The following is a 16,657-nucleotide window of genomic DNA, read 5'->3' on the forward strand; positions in this document are numbered from 1 at the left end:
TCATTAACATCTAACCATCTATTCATTAATTAAATTTAAATACCAACGAACTATGTAAACCGATGAGAAATTATCAATGAAAAATTAATTTAAAAAATTGTCAATTATTTTTCGATCTTTGACGACTTTGACGAGACCAGATGAAATACGAAAAAAATTATTTAAAAAAAAAAAGAAAGAAAAGAAAAGAAAAATAAACTGATAGAATTATCGAGTCGTTTAAAATGTGTCATCGTAACTTCTTCTAAAACGTTTTTAGCGGATAAATTCAAGTGTATCTACGTAATATAATAATATATACACGGGAAGAGAGGAGGAGAGAAAGAGAGATAAAGTATAGAAACATAGACGTGTAGAAAATGAAGGTAGGTTTTCGTGGATTAACTCGAAACCACAGCGAATAAATAACCATTTGTCGTCGAGAATGACCTCGATGGAAACTAAGACCCACCACTAGGTTTTCTCTCTCTTTCTTTCTCATTCATTCACTTTCAGTCGTCCATTTTCCTCTTCTTCATCTTTATCCTGTGGAAGCTTACGCGCACTAAAGGCTTAACGTAAATCCTTTCCACCGAGTGTATCCAGAAATATACGCCCAGCTACCGATAATAAACCTAATTATTCAGTTTAGCGACTTTCTACCGTGAAAATCTTAACGTTCTAACCTTTACGATCCTCTCTAAATTTATATTCGACTACGTTACAACCATTATGTTTTTCTTTTTTAATCCTCTACAAATTTGCTTTCTTTATTATTAATATTTTCACGAGCGAATGATTAATTTAATTACGTGAAAAAACACTCGAGATATTCTATATAATTAATACGTTATCCTCTTTTATAGCAGCTATATACTACATCATAATATATATATATATATATATATATATATATATATATTTATATAAGAATTATATATTTTATATACCAATATGCGTTAATTATAATTTTATAATATTATAAAGAGACCTGAAATTATTACACACCGATATAAAAGAATAAAATTAAATCATAAATAATACTAATAACAAAGAGATATTACGAGATTTTAAAATGACTTTCTATGGAACATCCTCTAGAAGGATCTAATTCGAATTTACAAAATTTTCTTTCATCTCTCTACCTCTTTTTCTCTTTATATCACGATTTCAAAGACCCAAATGTTTTTCTCTTAAGGTCGAAAGTAGAGAAGTCCGTATCGAAGTCGGAAATTACGAAAGTAAAAGTTAGGACGCTTTCCAAGAGTCTTTCTTACTCTTTCTCTATTTCCTTTGATCTTCAAATTCATCAAAAAAAGATTGAGAAAAAGAGAAAGAGAAAGAGAGAGAAAGAGAGAGAGAGAGAGAGAGAGAGAAGAAGAAAGAAAAAACTATTAGAACAGTAGAGTATTTCTCGTGATTGTAAGATCGAGTTTGATATAGTAAAGGGTTGAAAATAAGAATTTCGAAAAAGAGAAAAGAAAAAGTAAATGTACAATGTTCTCTTGACTTTGATTTTCTTAGAATCGTCTTCTATTTCTAAAATGAAAGGAAAATCTTCTTCTTCGAGAAAATTAATCGCATGATTGACATATTTTTCTTAAAAAGGTAGAAATAATAGTGAAAGATCGATGACCTATAAAAATATATCACTCGAGACTTCTTAATCGGTTTTATAATTGTTTTTATGACAGCTGTTCCGTCTTTCTCGTTTTAAAAGTATGATATATGTATTTCCAAACGAACATAACTTTTAACTTACGTTTCTAACTCTTTCTATTATTCTAAATCCTCTTCTTCAAGACAAATGTCGAATGTATAAAACTTGAGCTTACAATTATAATCTTTTCTAAATCGCCTTATAAATCATTTAATAAATGTCGAACGAATAAAACTTCTAATCTCTTTCTACATTTCCTAAATCATTTATTCTTAAAAATAAATGTCGTATTATCTACGTACGTTTCCAAACGTTTCTAAATCGTGTAAAAATCATCTTCTTAAGTATAAACATCGAACGAACGAAATACTTAACTCAAAATACATTTCTAATTATTTTTAAAACGAACGAATATTAAGAAACGAATTACTTTGGCTAACCATCGCTTACCTTTCTCATTTTCTTATCTTCTAATCCCAAAAAAAAAAGAAAAAAATGAAAATGTTAAACGTTAACGTGGTTATACTAAGAGACCACGAAAACCACTACTTTTATCCTGTTTCTTTTAGCGCACACACACTTACACGTACGTAACTGGCTAAAACCGTTTCAGTAATTAGTTCCTTCGTTACTTTCTTTCTACGTCTTTTCGATACGACGAACAACGAGTAGACTGACGAGCGACAATGTTAGAACTTTATCCTGTACGAACTTGTGAATAAATAGCTCCAATGTTTTTCGACCGAGCGACCTTCGGTTTACAAGCTTTTTCTAAGAATCTCTCTATTTAATGTCAATACTACGAAAGCGATGACAACGAAAGCAAAAGAGGGAGAGAGAGAAAGAGAACATAAACAAAGAAATAGACAATGAAACGTACGTAGTAGTAAATTGTTTATAAATGATTTGCTCAAGGTTACAGCGCGTTAAAATTTTATCCTCTAATAAAAATAAACATATATTCTTCATTGAGATTTTTCTTTTTTTTTTTTATATTTATGAATCATATTATTAATCCATAATTTTTATACACGTTCTTTGTAATAATATGTAATTAAAAAAATTGTAACCACAAGAATGAAATTTCAGTCGCGAAAATATTTCCTCATTCTACGTTATCAAAAAACAACTATTAACTTATTGAATACAACAATTAATTAGATATATAAAAATACGTGTCAATAAAAACCTATGAAAAAAAGGTACGATGAAACTATGTAAGAAATAAAACTAAAGAACCGAACGAGAGAATAATTCATAATTATAGAGTTTCCTCATTAATGGAATTTCATGCATGGTTGGTGAATACGTCGAAATAGTTTCGCTTATGGTTAACATGAGCATACTCTCTCTCCCTACATAACAGGAAGATACTACATATGTACAAACATATGTACAAACATATGTACCTATTAGATCTATCTATCCATACATATATGAATATATACATACGTACGTGCATACATACATACATATGCATGTAAGTTCGAGCTAACTAACGATCCATGTACATTTCGGTTGAAACGATCTGAGAAGGACAGGGAGAATGTGGAAGGGAGGAAGAGACTGAGAGAGACTGAGAGAGACTGAGAGAGAGAGAGAGAAAGAGAGAGAGAGAGAGAGAGAGAGAGAGAGAGAGAGAGAGAGAGTTTAATGTCGATCGTATCGACTATCTAGCAAAGCCCACACATACATACACACACAGCAAATTCCATGTGTATATATGCACGTACGTATGTACGTATGTATGATGTATGTATGTGTGTTGCTATACTATAGTGACATAAAAATGTGAAAATGATTAGAAAAGGATAGATATCGATGTCGAATGTGATAACGAGATAGAAAGAGATAGAAAGAAGAATAGAAAAAGGAGAATAATGAAAAAGGAAATGAAGAGAAGAAGGGGAGGAAAACGGAAATGGATACCGTCGGATAGGGGTGGTGTAAAAAAGAAGGTGATGGTGTTGTAGTAGAGTTGGTGAGTGCGTGGAAGAAAAGAACAGGGACTCGTTTTAGACGTGATCGAACGTGATCGAACGGAGAAGCGAATAGTCGCCGTATTATTGAGCGAGGGACGCATTATCCCGTAATACGCTCGGCTGCATCCGGCATTATCGGAAACTCGTTGCTCTGTCTCGATGGTGCCGTATTTAACGGGCTCCTGAAACCTACGGAAATCTCGTGTGAATGTGTAGAAGAGACAGATAGAAAAAGAGAGGGGAAGATAGAGAGAGAAAGAGACAGAGAGATTATTAAAAGTTCATCTCAATTTTTTATTTAGTTCTGTTTTATTTTATTTTTTTTTGTTTCTGGTCATTCACGATCAAAAATAAAATTTGGTATATGTATTATTATAGTTTAACTCTTTATCTCTAATCGTTTAATTATTTATTTCATAACTGGCAGGTGTATATATCGTATATATAATATACCTATTTTTATTATATCTTTTTCTCTTAGCTTTCGATGAAAAAAAAAAAGAAAAAAAAAGAAAGAAAATTCACAACTAATCATTGAATATAAAATTGCATCGAATTGAATTATTTAAGAAAACTTAAAGAATTATCTAATGTCCAATATCGTTATCCCTTGAAAAATTAGTTTTCTTTAACATTATTTAATCGTTATTAAGTAAATCAAATTATTTTACATTCTTAATCGAAATCGATTAATCTCATTATCGACTACAAATTTTCGATAAAATATTTGCCGTAATATCTATATTTTATTCTATATTAAAATCCGACACGCGATAAGTACGATATTAAACCAACTTAGATATGTAAGTGTCTGAAACGTTCTATATATATATATATATACGCATATATACCTATATATCGGAGAAACGATAAGAAGGAATATGGCTACGTTTTTCGATATTACTTGTCGCGCCAACTACATTTACATTTCTCTAAGTTCCAGCTTTATTTACTTAAGCACTTCTACCCCGTCTACGAAGATTAGATTTTCTCTCTCTCTTTCTCCTTTACTTGTATGTCCCTAGAAAAGTATTTGCAAAGAACGAGGCAGACGTTTCTTTTATATATATACATACATACATACATATATTTCTCTACATATATACATATATATATATTTCTCGCTTATACTCAACGTTTCATCATTCCGAAAGTTAGATAAAGAAGAAAATAGTCAGAAGAAGGTGTGAGAGAGAAAGCAAGAGAGATGTTTCAGTAGAAGCTTCCTGTTTCCATCCCCGGAAAAAGGAAACGCTTTCCATCGTCTTTCTAGTTGTCCTTTTCTATCTCTATTCCCTATTCTCTATCTATCTATCTATCTATCTATCTATCTATCTATCTATCTATCTATCTATCTATCTATCTATCTATCTATCTATCTATCTATCTATCTATCTATCTATCTATCTATCTATCTATCTATCTATCTATCTATCTATCTACCTCTCTTTCTTTCTCTTTCTCTATCTCTTACACATTCACACAGAGAAAGAGAGAGGAAGAAACTATCGGCGGTTGTTCGAACACTTTATCCCGTTGTCCTAGTTCGTTCACGACGATGAGAAAATATTTAAACGTTTCTCCATTCCGATCGTTTGAATCCATTCGAGAAAAGACACGACAGTTCGATCTTCTATTCGGAGATGAGAATAATAGAAAAATAATAGATATCCTGTTACAATTTTAATATTAAAATTTATACTTATTGGTATTACTTGTCGATAGATGGAATATATAAATATGTGGATTGAATAATGTTAACGTTAAAATTCGATTAGGCTTACCAGTCGAAGAAATGAATAAAAAGACTATCAAGATGGCTCTTCGAGTCCTTGGAAACCTGCAATGAGAAAGAGAAAAAAAATTAACAATGTTTATCACAAATAATCCCTTTATTGAGATCGTTTAGATCAATCCGAGATCTAGCATTAATTTTTTTGTTTATTTCTTTTTCACTGTCTTCTTTCTTTTGGTATTTTTTCTCCATAATTGAAAAAATTTTAATGAAAGCGCGTGTCGACGGATAAGAAAAACGCTCTTACGAAAATTTCCATTTAGAATTAATATTAGATCGCTTTCGCAATCGTCGGTTCACGTCTACCCACACATATGTACATACACCTACATATAAAGGCTGGTTCAAAAGTTTCTACGATGATTTTCAAAATCAATTACCCTATCACGAATCCTGTTAACCGAATCTTTCGTTCCTCTTTATATTTTGAAGTTTCAAAAGCAACAAACTTAGTTCGTAGAATTGCAGAAATCTCGAAAGAGTTCGGTCGATTTTTATAATTATCTAAGAATTTGTTTAATCTTCTAAACGTCTTTGTTCTCGCTTCCTATCATGCATAATTTGTGTATAGGTTTTGTGAGTGACGTAGGAGAAATGACGTACGTGGAATATCAGTGTTTCGCCGTCGAATCTGCAGGCTCGATTTTATCCTTCCTATTGTTCCCCTTCGTCAAGTTGACAGAGCACCCAGAACGATAACGCTCCTATCGCGAAACCGGAAATGCCGGTACACGTGGCTCAGACACATACACACAAGCTCGCGTACACACATACCGTTCATTTGGTTATCCTTTAGCCTCGTTAAACTTCAACGTAACATTCCTGTATCTTCTTCCCTCGTCCTCTCTCAGGTAATTAAGCACAAGCATTGTTATCCCTTAATACGTACTTAAATCACCATTAGAATGATAACAATGATAACGATGATAACGATGATTAATTTATTAATATAACATTTTCCATGGAATATTAATATATGTCGAATAATAATCATTTATTCTTCAATTCCGACGAATGATATTTATATGTAATATCTACGCGTCTGTAGGATTTATATTACATTTCGCAATACGTTAAATTCGAGTTGAAATGTAATATTAAATAAAGAGCTTCTCGATTACTTGTTTTAATGATGAATGATAGTTAGAAAAGGGGAAAAAAAGGAGAAGAAACAATGAAAAATGGAAAATGATTCGATCAAACATTAATTATGTATAAAGAGAGACGAGCAATTTGAAAATTTATTAACGAACTGCAAATAGACACTGACGTTTTCAAATAAAAAGATTATGAGATCCTTACTTTACTCGTCCAATTTTTTTTCTCCGTGAATTAATAACGTGAAATAAAGGGAATAAAATAAATAGACGTTTGAGCCGTAGATAATTTTTAAAATCAATTGCGTTTTCTCGAGACTCTATTTACGTTTGTAATTTTTACAAGTTAGGCTTGCAGTTTTACGACACGGACAATAATAAGTATGATCGATTATCGTTATACACCTACTCTGAGGATTTTCAAACTACGAGAAAATAGGAATCGATTATTTTCAAATAAGATAAAGTCCTCGATTAAAAACTTTTTTTCGATCTAATCGATATGATAAATCTTTCTCTTCATGGGGAATAATGACAAATATCTAACGAAGAACGAACCGATTAATAATGTTCCGGATTAGCATTTTCGTGATGGCGGTAGGAGTAAAACGGTTCGATGGATTTCCCTTGAAAATCTTTGTTTCCAAGATAATTCATTGGGTTTCCGATGTGTATGTATGTGTGTGTGTGGCCCCGAGCTCGCATTAATCAGCGTCGAAAGTAAAGAGAGTGGCTGGGATCGACTTTATCAAGGACTTTATCAGGATAATCGAATGGAGTTGGAACGATCGAACGCTTTTCTATCTTTATCTTTGTCTATCTATCTTTATTCCTCTCTCTCTTTTTCTTTCTTTCGAGCTCTTATTTTAGCCTATTCTCGTCCTGTAGGAGTTCTCCGTACGGCAGAATGCATCTTAGGTGACGAAGTACCACTTCTATCGGTCGACGAGCTTGACGCGCTGACTATTTTCTATCTGTCTATGCTCCTTCTCCTAAAACGTTCCTTCTATCGGCAATTTCCTAACTCTAAGTTGTTCGAGAAAGAGAGATACACCAACCGATTACACTATCTTTGTTCTTATCACACGTGTGTAGGTGTATGGCCTAGTTTGCTATTTTATAAGTCGCTTGTCTCTAATCGTTCTTTCTAAATAAACGTCATTCTCAATAAATTTATATTTAAATAAAAAGTGCAATATAAAATAAAAAGAGACAGAAGATATTGCGAATATTTTCGTTCTTTTCTCTCTCTCTCTCTTTTTCTCTCTCGCGTGTTTTATTTATCTTAAAAAAAAAAGAAAAAAAAAAGATAGAAAACATTTTTTCTTTATATATATATATATATATTTCTTAAACAAATATCTATGTACAATGAATCTTTCTAAGTGAATAATGACGTGGGTTAAAGAGAGAAAAAAGCTATAATTTATCCGCCATCCTTCTTAACAATTCTAAATTTCATTTTTTTAATTACGATATTCTTTTTTTATTGATTTTTTTATACCATTCTGAATTAAACAACGATAAATTAATCGAAATCGAAATCGAAATAAAAAATGCGCGCGTCAGTCATTTCTCATCCAATCGCGCCCTCTACCTCCCCCCGACGGTTTTGTTCCTTTTTTTAAACGAACATTTACAAAATATTTATGAAATTAAGTATTCGCTCAGAACGTAATAATAAATATTCATAGGTTGAAACATTGGACACAAAAGGGAATACCTATTTATTCGTTTATGCATATGCGTGTTCCATTAAAAGAGAACGCTTTTCCTATTTGGCAAAACCACGATGACAATCGAGAGTAGCGGCCAAGCGTGAAACGAACGAACGTAACGGGTAGAGAAATTTTATACAAGCGTTACTTTTACGTCGGTCGTTTCGCAGCTCGTCGCCTCGTAATTACTCGTCCGAGTACATTGCTGAACGAATTTGCTTTGAATTTTTGTGTATATATATATGTATGTGTATATATATAAAATATAAATATATATATTATATATGTGTGTGTATGTATGTATGTATGTATATGTGTACGCACCAACAATGATTTCTCTGAAAAAACTCTAAACTCTATGTTGTATACTAAATCATAAACAACGTCAGATTTTTCATCCTTGCTATTGTACCGTATTCTTTTTTTCTTTTATCTTTTCATTGATTTTTTATTTTTTGACTTTCCACTTTTCATTTTTCAAAATAGTAAACTTCGCCCTTGTTCACAATACAAATCCTTCCTTTTAACGAGATGCATTTTTTTCTCTATTCTTTTCAAAGTGAAATAATAAAAATGATTCACATCTTTTTAAAGCTTTGCGTCTAATAATGAGGGTGCATAAAACTACCTACATAATTTATATGTTTATGTGCGTATTTACGAAGACAAATTTGTAAAAAGAATAAAAAAAGAAAAAGAAAGACAAAGAAGAAAAAGTAAACGATATTATTATGAAAATACAAAAAAAAAGAAAAATAAAAGATTACGCGGGTACAGATAAAAGAAATCATTTTTAACCATTCTTGATTCAATAATTTTAAAATGCAGTTCATCTGTGAAACCAAATAATAACAATAATAATGAATTTACTTGTGTATCGAATAAACTCGATGAGAAAACACACACGGACGTGGACACCTACACAAGGATAGAAAGCAAACGTCGATATAACAAATCTATGAGGATTTTCGATATCAAACAGGGATATGCACGATTTAACGTTCCCCATATAAATAATATAATACGATAGATGGAATATGCAGCATATAGAAAGAGAGAGAGAGGGGCGTGGTTTAGAGAGAATCGAATCTCGGTATTATTTATGGCGTTATCGCTAAACGTGTATTATTATCGGGTAGGTACTGGTAGTATTCGTATCAAAAAGGCGAAATACATGTGAGTGTACACGGGAATATACGGGAGAATGGAGAAGTAAAATAGCTTTTTCGTAAAATCGATAACGCGGTACTCCTGACGATTGAAACGCGATTACATTGAAAATTTTTCTTGGTTACAGCAGGAGAGAGAAAGAGAGAAAGAAATTTCTATCACCGATTGAACGAGAAATAGCTACAGATGTTTATGTATGTACAAAGAAAAAAGAAAGAAACAAGAAAGTAATAAAAATTTGATCTATCAAATCTTCATCGAGATCGATATCGATCAATATTTCAATGATTTATATAATTATTATTGACTAGAATGAAGAGCGATAGACAAGAAAAGAATTGTAGATAGTTTTTGTTAATAATCCATGAATGTCAATTGTTAATTAATACTACTAGCGTTTTAATATTGTAATTTTTTGATGAGACAGCATTTAGAAATTATAGTGATTTAAATCACGATAAAAACATTGAATCGATATTCAATAAAAAGAATTACAACAGGACTAATAATGTGAAGCGTGTCTCAAAATGAATGAAATTATTAATGAATGAAATAGTTATGAATGAAAAATGCTTCCACATATGAATATAAATGATTAATGATATTTTTTAATCGTAGTTTCATCAAAGGTGAAAAAAGTTTACTTATATCTATTTGAAAATTATAACGATCTTCTAAAAATCTACTAAAAAAAGAAGAGAGAAATTTTAATTAATCTCGAAGAAAAAATAATTCATAAATGTGCGATTATATACAAGATTAAATTAATACACAATTAGATCTTAATTATTTCACTACGAAAGTATCTACGAAGATTCAAATTTTGTGGTATTCTCATCGTCGTTGAGTTTGCAAAGGATGGTACTGAGAGAAGTGCCACCAACTATGTCGTCGTCGTCGTCGTCGTCGTCGTCGTCGTCGTCGTCGTCGTCGTCGTCGTCGATGCTGCTGTTGCTACTGTCTGACCGTCTAGGTTGGTCGCGTTGTGGGTGTTAATTAGTACGGTCTCGCTTCGTCCGACTTAATTGGCTCACGATAGTCGACAGTGCACGTACTACATAAACATACACACGACTCACTCTCTATTCGAAATTCTTTCTTACTAATAAGACTTCCTTATATATCTTTCTCCTTCTTTTTCTAAAAAAGACTAACAAAAGAAAGACAAAGGGAGATTTGAATAGTTATTTTTAATCATAGAAAAAAATTTTTCAAAATAATCGATCGTCTAAATTTTTAATAAAATTCACTTTCTAACAAATTATACATTTATATTTTTGGAAAATACATTTTGAAATACTCATCGCGTCTTCGATGTTATTAATAAAATAATTGTCCAATAATTTAATTGTAGACATAATATCATTATTTATCAAATAACTCGAATAAGACTCTATCGAAAAAAAAAGGAAAAAGGATACTAAAAAAAATATGACAAAAATCAATTTAATCTTAAAAAAGTTCTAATAGGATATTGAAAAAACTTGGTCTTAGTTTTACCAAATAATTTTCAAGACAAACAAAACTATATCGAGAACTCGTCGATATTCATTGTTCGTGAACTGCATCGAATCTCAGAAACTACTTCGACCTCAAAACGATGAATACTAATCGATATCCTGACTAATGCATAATATAACCGAGAAAGAGCTGAGTTTATTTTCATCTTATTTAATAAATTAAAATTATCGAAAGGTCGGGTAAAGAAAGACGTCGATATAGATATGTAAGCATATACGATCAATCGATATACCTCCTTTGATTCTCCAAATATTCTCTTTCGTCTAAGATCGATCTATCTAAGATCAATTTTCTTATTTCGATCGCTTTTAATTTGAACAAAAAACAAAGATTTTCATCAGAAAATATTAGAAGAAAAAAAAAAAGAAAAAGAGAAAGAAGCATTTAAAATCCCTATTCTTCACACATGAGAAAAAAGTAATAGAAACATACTTGTTATAAGTTCTGTCCATTTTATTTTACAGAAAAGAAAAAAGATATTAAAAATATGTAATCCTTCGTGCCGGAAAAAAAATACACAAATTATAAAAATACACGCAATGCTCGTATAAAAGAAGAAAACTGTTCGAAATGTTTATTTTGCACAACAGAAAACAATAGAAATATGTTTGTCAAAATATGAGAAAAAGGAGAGAATGAGAAAGAGGCGAATTGATTGATTAATAATAATGAATGAACGTGAGAATGAAGTGTATGCACTTAGTTTCCGGCGTAGAGGTTCTTAATTAATGTTCATGGAGTATTAAAATTATAGTTGATATATGTATGTATGTATATATGTATGTATATACACTCGACGAATATTCGTAGGAATTCTGAAGGAGAACCAGACGATCTCAGCGTGCACAAATTTCGTAGTTGTGAGAAATGCGAGAAACGCGAAAGCCGACGCGTTCTCTAGGATTTCATATTCCTCTCTCTCTCTCTCTCTCTTTCTCTCTTTCTTTCTTCCTTTATTTTATTTCACTTTTTATGTCCTACAGAAAAATCCTTCCACCGAATGAATTAATCCGTGACACGCTTGCGGCTGGCAGGGAAAATATTTCCCAACTAAATCAGTTCTTGTGCGTTTCGATCCAAACGTCCGCAGCGCATTGAAAATCCGGCTCTAAAGTACAAATCCGCATCGATCGTGACAAATTCGGCATCGTATTTCAATTTACGCATTCGTTTTGTTATATATATATTTTTTTATTTAACGTTACATTCATTGAACCGTAAAGATGTAACGTGGTGGAAGAAAAACAAAAAAAAAGAATGAAGAAGGAAAAAATCAATCAAATAATTTTGTTTTTAAATGAAATATAAAAACATCATATCATACGTATCATACGAATGTGTATGTATATATATTTTTTTATTTAAGTATATGTATTTAATTTTTATTTATATCGTTAATTTGTATTTTTCCAATATTGGAAGCTGTCACGTTTATATTCAATTTTAATTTCAACGTGCTTACGAAATAATAAATAATAATTGAGCATATAAATATATACAGTTATAGTTATCATTAATTCTGATCATCACAATTATCGATCGTGTTCGCAAATGATTAAAAAAAGAAGAAAAAAAAAAGAGAAATTATTTTTTATCGAATCATATATATATATATATATTTAATTAATTTTGAATTTTTAATCATCGCAGCTATCACAAATTGAAAATTGACGTGTATGAATAATGTATGAACGAGACTCGGGTATATCTAACGAGAAGAAAGATCTAAATATATTTGAGAAAGAAAGAGAAAGAAGAAAATGGGATAAATCGATCTCGAATCTTAGTGATATATTACTCTGGAAAAAAAAGTTAGCATGAAGAGAAAACATGGTCCCAGATCTCGAACTAATTCTACCTTTACAAATCCAATCTACGAGCGAATATTAAAGACCTATCCCCTCTCGTCCCTGACGTCTCTCGCTCTCGTTGTCGTCGTTGTCGTCGTCGATATATCGGTTTATTGGCTTTCCCTTCGAGATCGGTATCGCTCACGTCGCTTACAGCCAGCAATTTTTACTAAAGAAATCCGACATAATCCGATTCGCTGTCATTTTCTGTCTGCTGGAGTACGAATCGACGATATCGTATTTCGAATTTTTACGTTTATAGTCCCTTTCGCGAATTAACCATTTCGCTTCGAATGGCATATATATACGTCCTGGAAGAATGTAGTTTTACGCAGATACGATATATATGTATATGTATATAATTATATATATATATATGCCCTTGAAGAATTTAAACTCATAGAATAAAGAACGAGCGTATAATACATGTATACAATATGTCATCAAATTATTCACGCTCAGATATATACAAAAACGAAGAGCGTATATATGTGCCATAGAAAAATTCACTCTCACGGATACGCATCGTGAACACTCCGTACGCGTCAGCATCGCGAGTTGTCGCCGATACCGTTTCATTCATGGAAAACACATTATTTCACAAACGTTCCGGAACGAAGGGGTTAATGACTCTTGGCAAAACAATTTTTTTCTACCAAATAATTTCACTAAACTATAACGAAAAAAGAAAAATAAAGAAAGTAAAGAAATGAAGAGAGCTACCTCGGAGTTCACTGCAAGCACTATATAATTCGAAATAATAATAATAATATATATATAATTCCATGACATTTTACAGAATCGAGATCCCCATGATATTTCTACTCAAGTCGGTTGATTAAAAAATTTCGAAATAATTTTAATAATTCCAACAATTCCACGATACTCAAATCTTCATAATATCTCGAATCGGGTAATATAATTAAAAAAAGAAAAAACAAATTCGTAATAATTCCAATATAATTCCAACAAAATTTCTCACGATCAAAATAATCCATAATATTTTCAATCGTAAATATCTATAATATTTCTAATCGTAATTACACGATTAAAAAATAGTCGGGTTAAGAGGCCGAATAATTCGCAACAATCTTTTCTATAAGAAAATTCCAATAATATTTCTAATCGATTTGTAGCAATCCTATTTGATTGATCAAATCCTGTCTGAGGTGGAACATTCCAAAGTGAAACAGCCACGACTGTAACCGATCTTCAGTTGGATGATGGAACAATTCTGGAGTATGATCGGCAAACCGAAGAAGCTTGGTCGTGTCCAGGAATGTTCTCTGGAATGATCCCTGTCGCTTTCCATTGGGTATGCCAAGGGAATGACGTATAAGGAAACAGGGATATCAAAGTGAATCCAACCAAGATATAGCATGGATTTGTCCAGCGAAAGGGACCTTCAAGAAAACCTGGACTACTACCATCCAAGACGATTTGTTATACCAGAGAACCCACCATTTGCAGAACAAAGCTTTGTCATTTTTCTTCGTCAATGTCCCCCTCTTTCCCTCTTTCTTTCCTCTCTCTCCACATTACCATTATTTTTTTAAATAAATTAAAATAAACGAATTTTAAGAACGAAACTTGATCTTTTTTCTCCTCGTCAATCCATCTCCATCTCTTTATTCTTAAAAGTAAGAAAAAAATTCTTCAAAAAAGAAATAAAGACTTCTCTCTCTCTCTCTCTCTCTCATTCTCTAAATTTCCACTATTTCTCAAGATGAAACAAACCTGATTAAAAAAAAAAAAAAACAACAAGAAAAAAGAATTGGAGATTATTAAAGAAGCAACATAAATTAGTAGTAATCCCTATCTTTCTCGCTTTACACATTCCTACTGTTCTCAAAAGTAAAAGAAAAGGAAGAAAAAAAGAAAAAAGAATATTCCATCTCACGAAAAATATTAAAAATGTAACTTAAAATTCATGAAAGATTTAATAATAACAATAACGATAATAATAATACTAATAATAATAATAACAGAACACGAAATTTTCGAGAAAATAACTCGTTTCCTCTCCTCCCCCTCTCCCAGTAAATCCACGTAGAGTTAATCGCGAGAACCAACGGGAAAGAGGATAAAATAATAATAAGAGCACGCGTATTCGTTCTACCTATGTGACTGACTATATACTTGTGTAACTAAGTAAGTACAAGTATATATATATGTACATATACGTACATATATATATATACACACACATCATTCCGAGTGTTAGAGAAGCTTGCCATGCAGTGCTATCTTTTACTGCTTAAAAACGCTGCGTCAAACCTATTACGAGGGAAGCTTTGGAGTAACGAGTAGATAGTGTGTAGGAAAGAGTGAGATAGAGAGTTTCAGGTAGCGAGAAAGAAGGAAGAAGAGGGAAGAGGAAAAGGAACGGGGTTGAGGGAATACGGGATGGGGGACGAAGGATGGGGGTAGAGGAAGATAGGGGATGGGGTATGGGGGAGGTAAAAAGGACGATATCGTGGTAATGTCCTTTCTGCAAATTGCACGTAACCGTGTCTCTCGTGCCAGAGCTTCGTCACCGCTTTTCAAGCCTCATAGTCCTACTATACGACACGTAGAAGATAGCGGAGATGCTGGATGTCCTTTACTCGGAAAATCCTGTCATCCTAATCAAAATGAATCTAAACGTTTCATACCTCTAACTTTGATTTGCGATTACTCGATCGCATGATTGGTTTAATCTAAGTTCCATTTATAATTATAAGTATTTTCTTTTATCTTATATATATATATATATATATATTCTTTTATCTTTTATCTTATATATATATTATATTTCTATAAAAAGTTTTCACAGAAATTTACTTGGAAATTTTTAGAAGAAAAAAATAAACAAGTTGCCTTTAAATCTTTTAGAGATATCTTATAACTCTTATCCGTAAATGAATAAACGTGTATATAATATGTAAGTTAATGCACTGAAATGTCTTTAAAAGCGTTATCAGAGTATGCACAATAAAATCTTAGACAGGTATTTAATTCAATTAAAAGAAGAATATGTATGTGAAGCATTTAACATTCACATGTACATATCTTTATTACATATACATACGTAAAAACCGATAAATATGAATATATAGACAGAACGGTAATAGATTTGAAAGGTACATCGAAGGAAACCAGAGGAGAAGAGAGGAAAGGAGTGGAAAGGAAAGTAGAGGTCTGTTATCATAATTACAAAGCATTCGCTCGAATGCCTTTCACGTTCTGTAAACGCAAACTTTTCCCTTATTCTCTCTGTCTCCCTCCCTCTCTCTCCCTCTCTCTCTCTTTCTCTTTCTCTCTTAAGGGATATCACAGTCGACGGTTACTTGGCAAATTAAACGCTTTTAAGCCCCTCAAAGGCGGTCGAGTTAATATCCCGAGAGAAACTTCCATCCTTTCGGTTCCTTTTTTTCTCTCTCTCTCTCTCTCTCTCTCTCTCTCTCTCTCTCTCTCTCTCTCTCTCTCTCTTGTTACATTTTCGAAGGACGGATAGAAAAAGAGAAATATATAATATATATAATATAATATATATATATATATAGAGAGAGAGAGAAAACGACGAATCCAATTCGTACTAGAGTCAGAAATATTAAAAGCCGTCGTGCGTCACGTTGACGTATTGGCTCGTCGGAAGTGCCGTCACGTATTTTCCACGACGTCCACGGTTCAAAAACAGATGTATAACGTGAGTTTTAACAGCTGACTGGCTGACTGGCTGACTGGCTGACTAACTGACTTGCTTCCGCAACGAGAGTTTTCCTAGGTGCGCGTCTTCCTGTCAAAATGTGTTTATACCTACCGTACCACGATTAAGAGAAAAGAGAAAGAGAGAGAGGAGATTGTAAATCAACGGTTGATTAAAATTAACAGGAATTCCGTTCT

The 16,657-nt window shown here is 32.1% G+C and overlaps 1 protein-coding gene across 1 annotated transcript in view; it reads right to left on the reverse strand.

Annotated features, from left to right (window-relative positions):
- LOC127070813 (cadherin-87A) overlaps positions 1-16,657 on the reverse strand; it is a 122,075-nt gene that overhangs the window by 51,818 nt on the left and 53,600 nt on the right. Inside the window, exon 2 of the mRNA XM_051009263.1 lies at positions 5,406-5,461. Within this exon, the coding sequence (XP_050865220.1) occupies positions 5,406-5,461 (56 nt within the window). The remainder of the gene's footprint in view (positions 1-5,405; positions 5,462-16,657) is intronic.

Source organism: Vespula vulgaris, chromosome 19 (genome assembly GCF_905475345.1).
Source record: "Vespula vulgaris chromosome 19, iyVesVulg1.1, whole genome shotgun sequence".
In the NCBI taxonomy this organism is placed as follows: domain Eukaryota; kingdom Metazoa; phylum Arthropoda; class Insecta; order Hymenoptera; family Vespidae; genus Vespula; species Vespula vulgaris.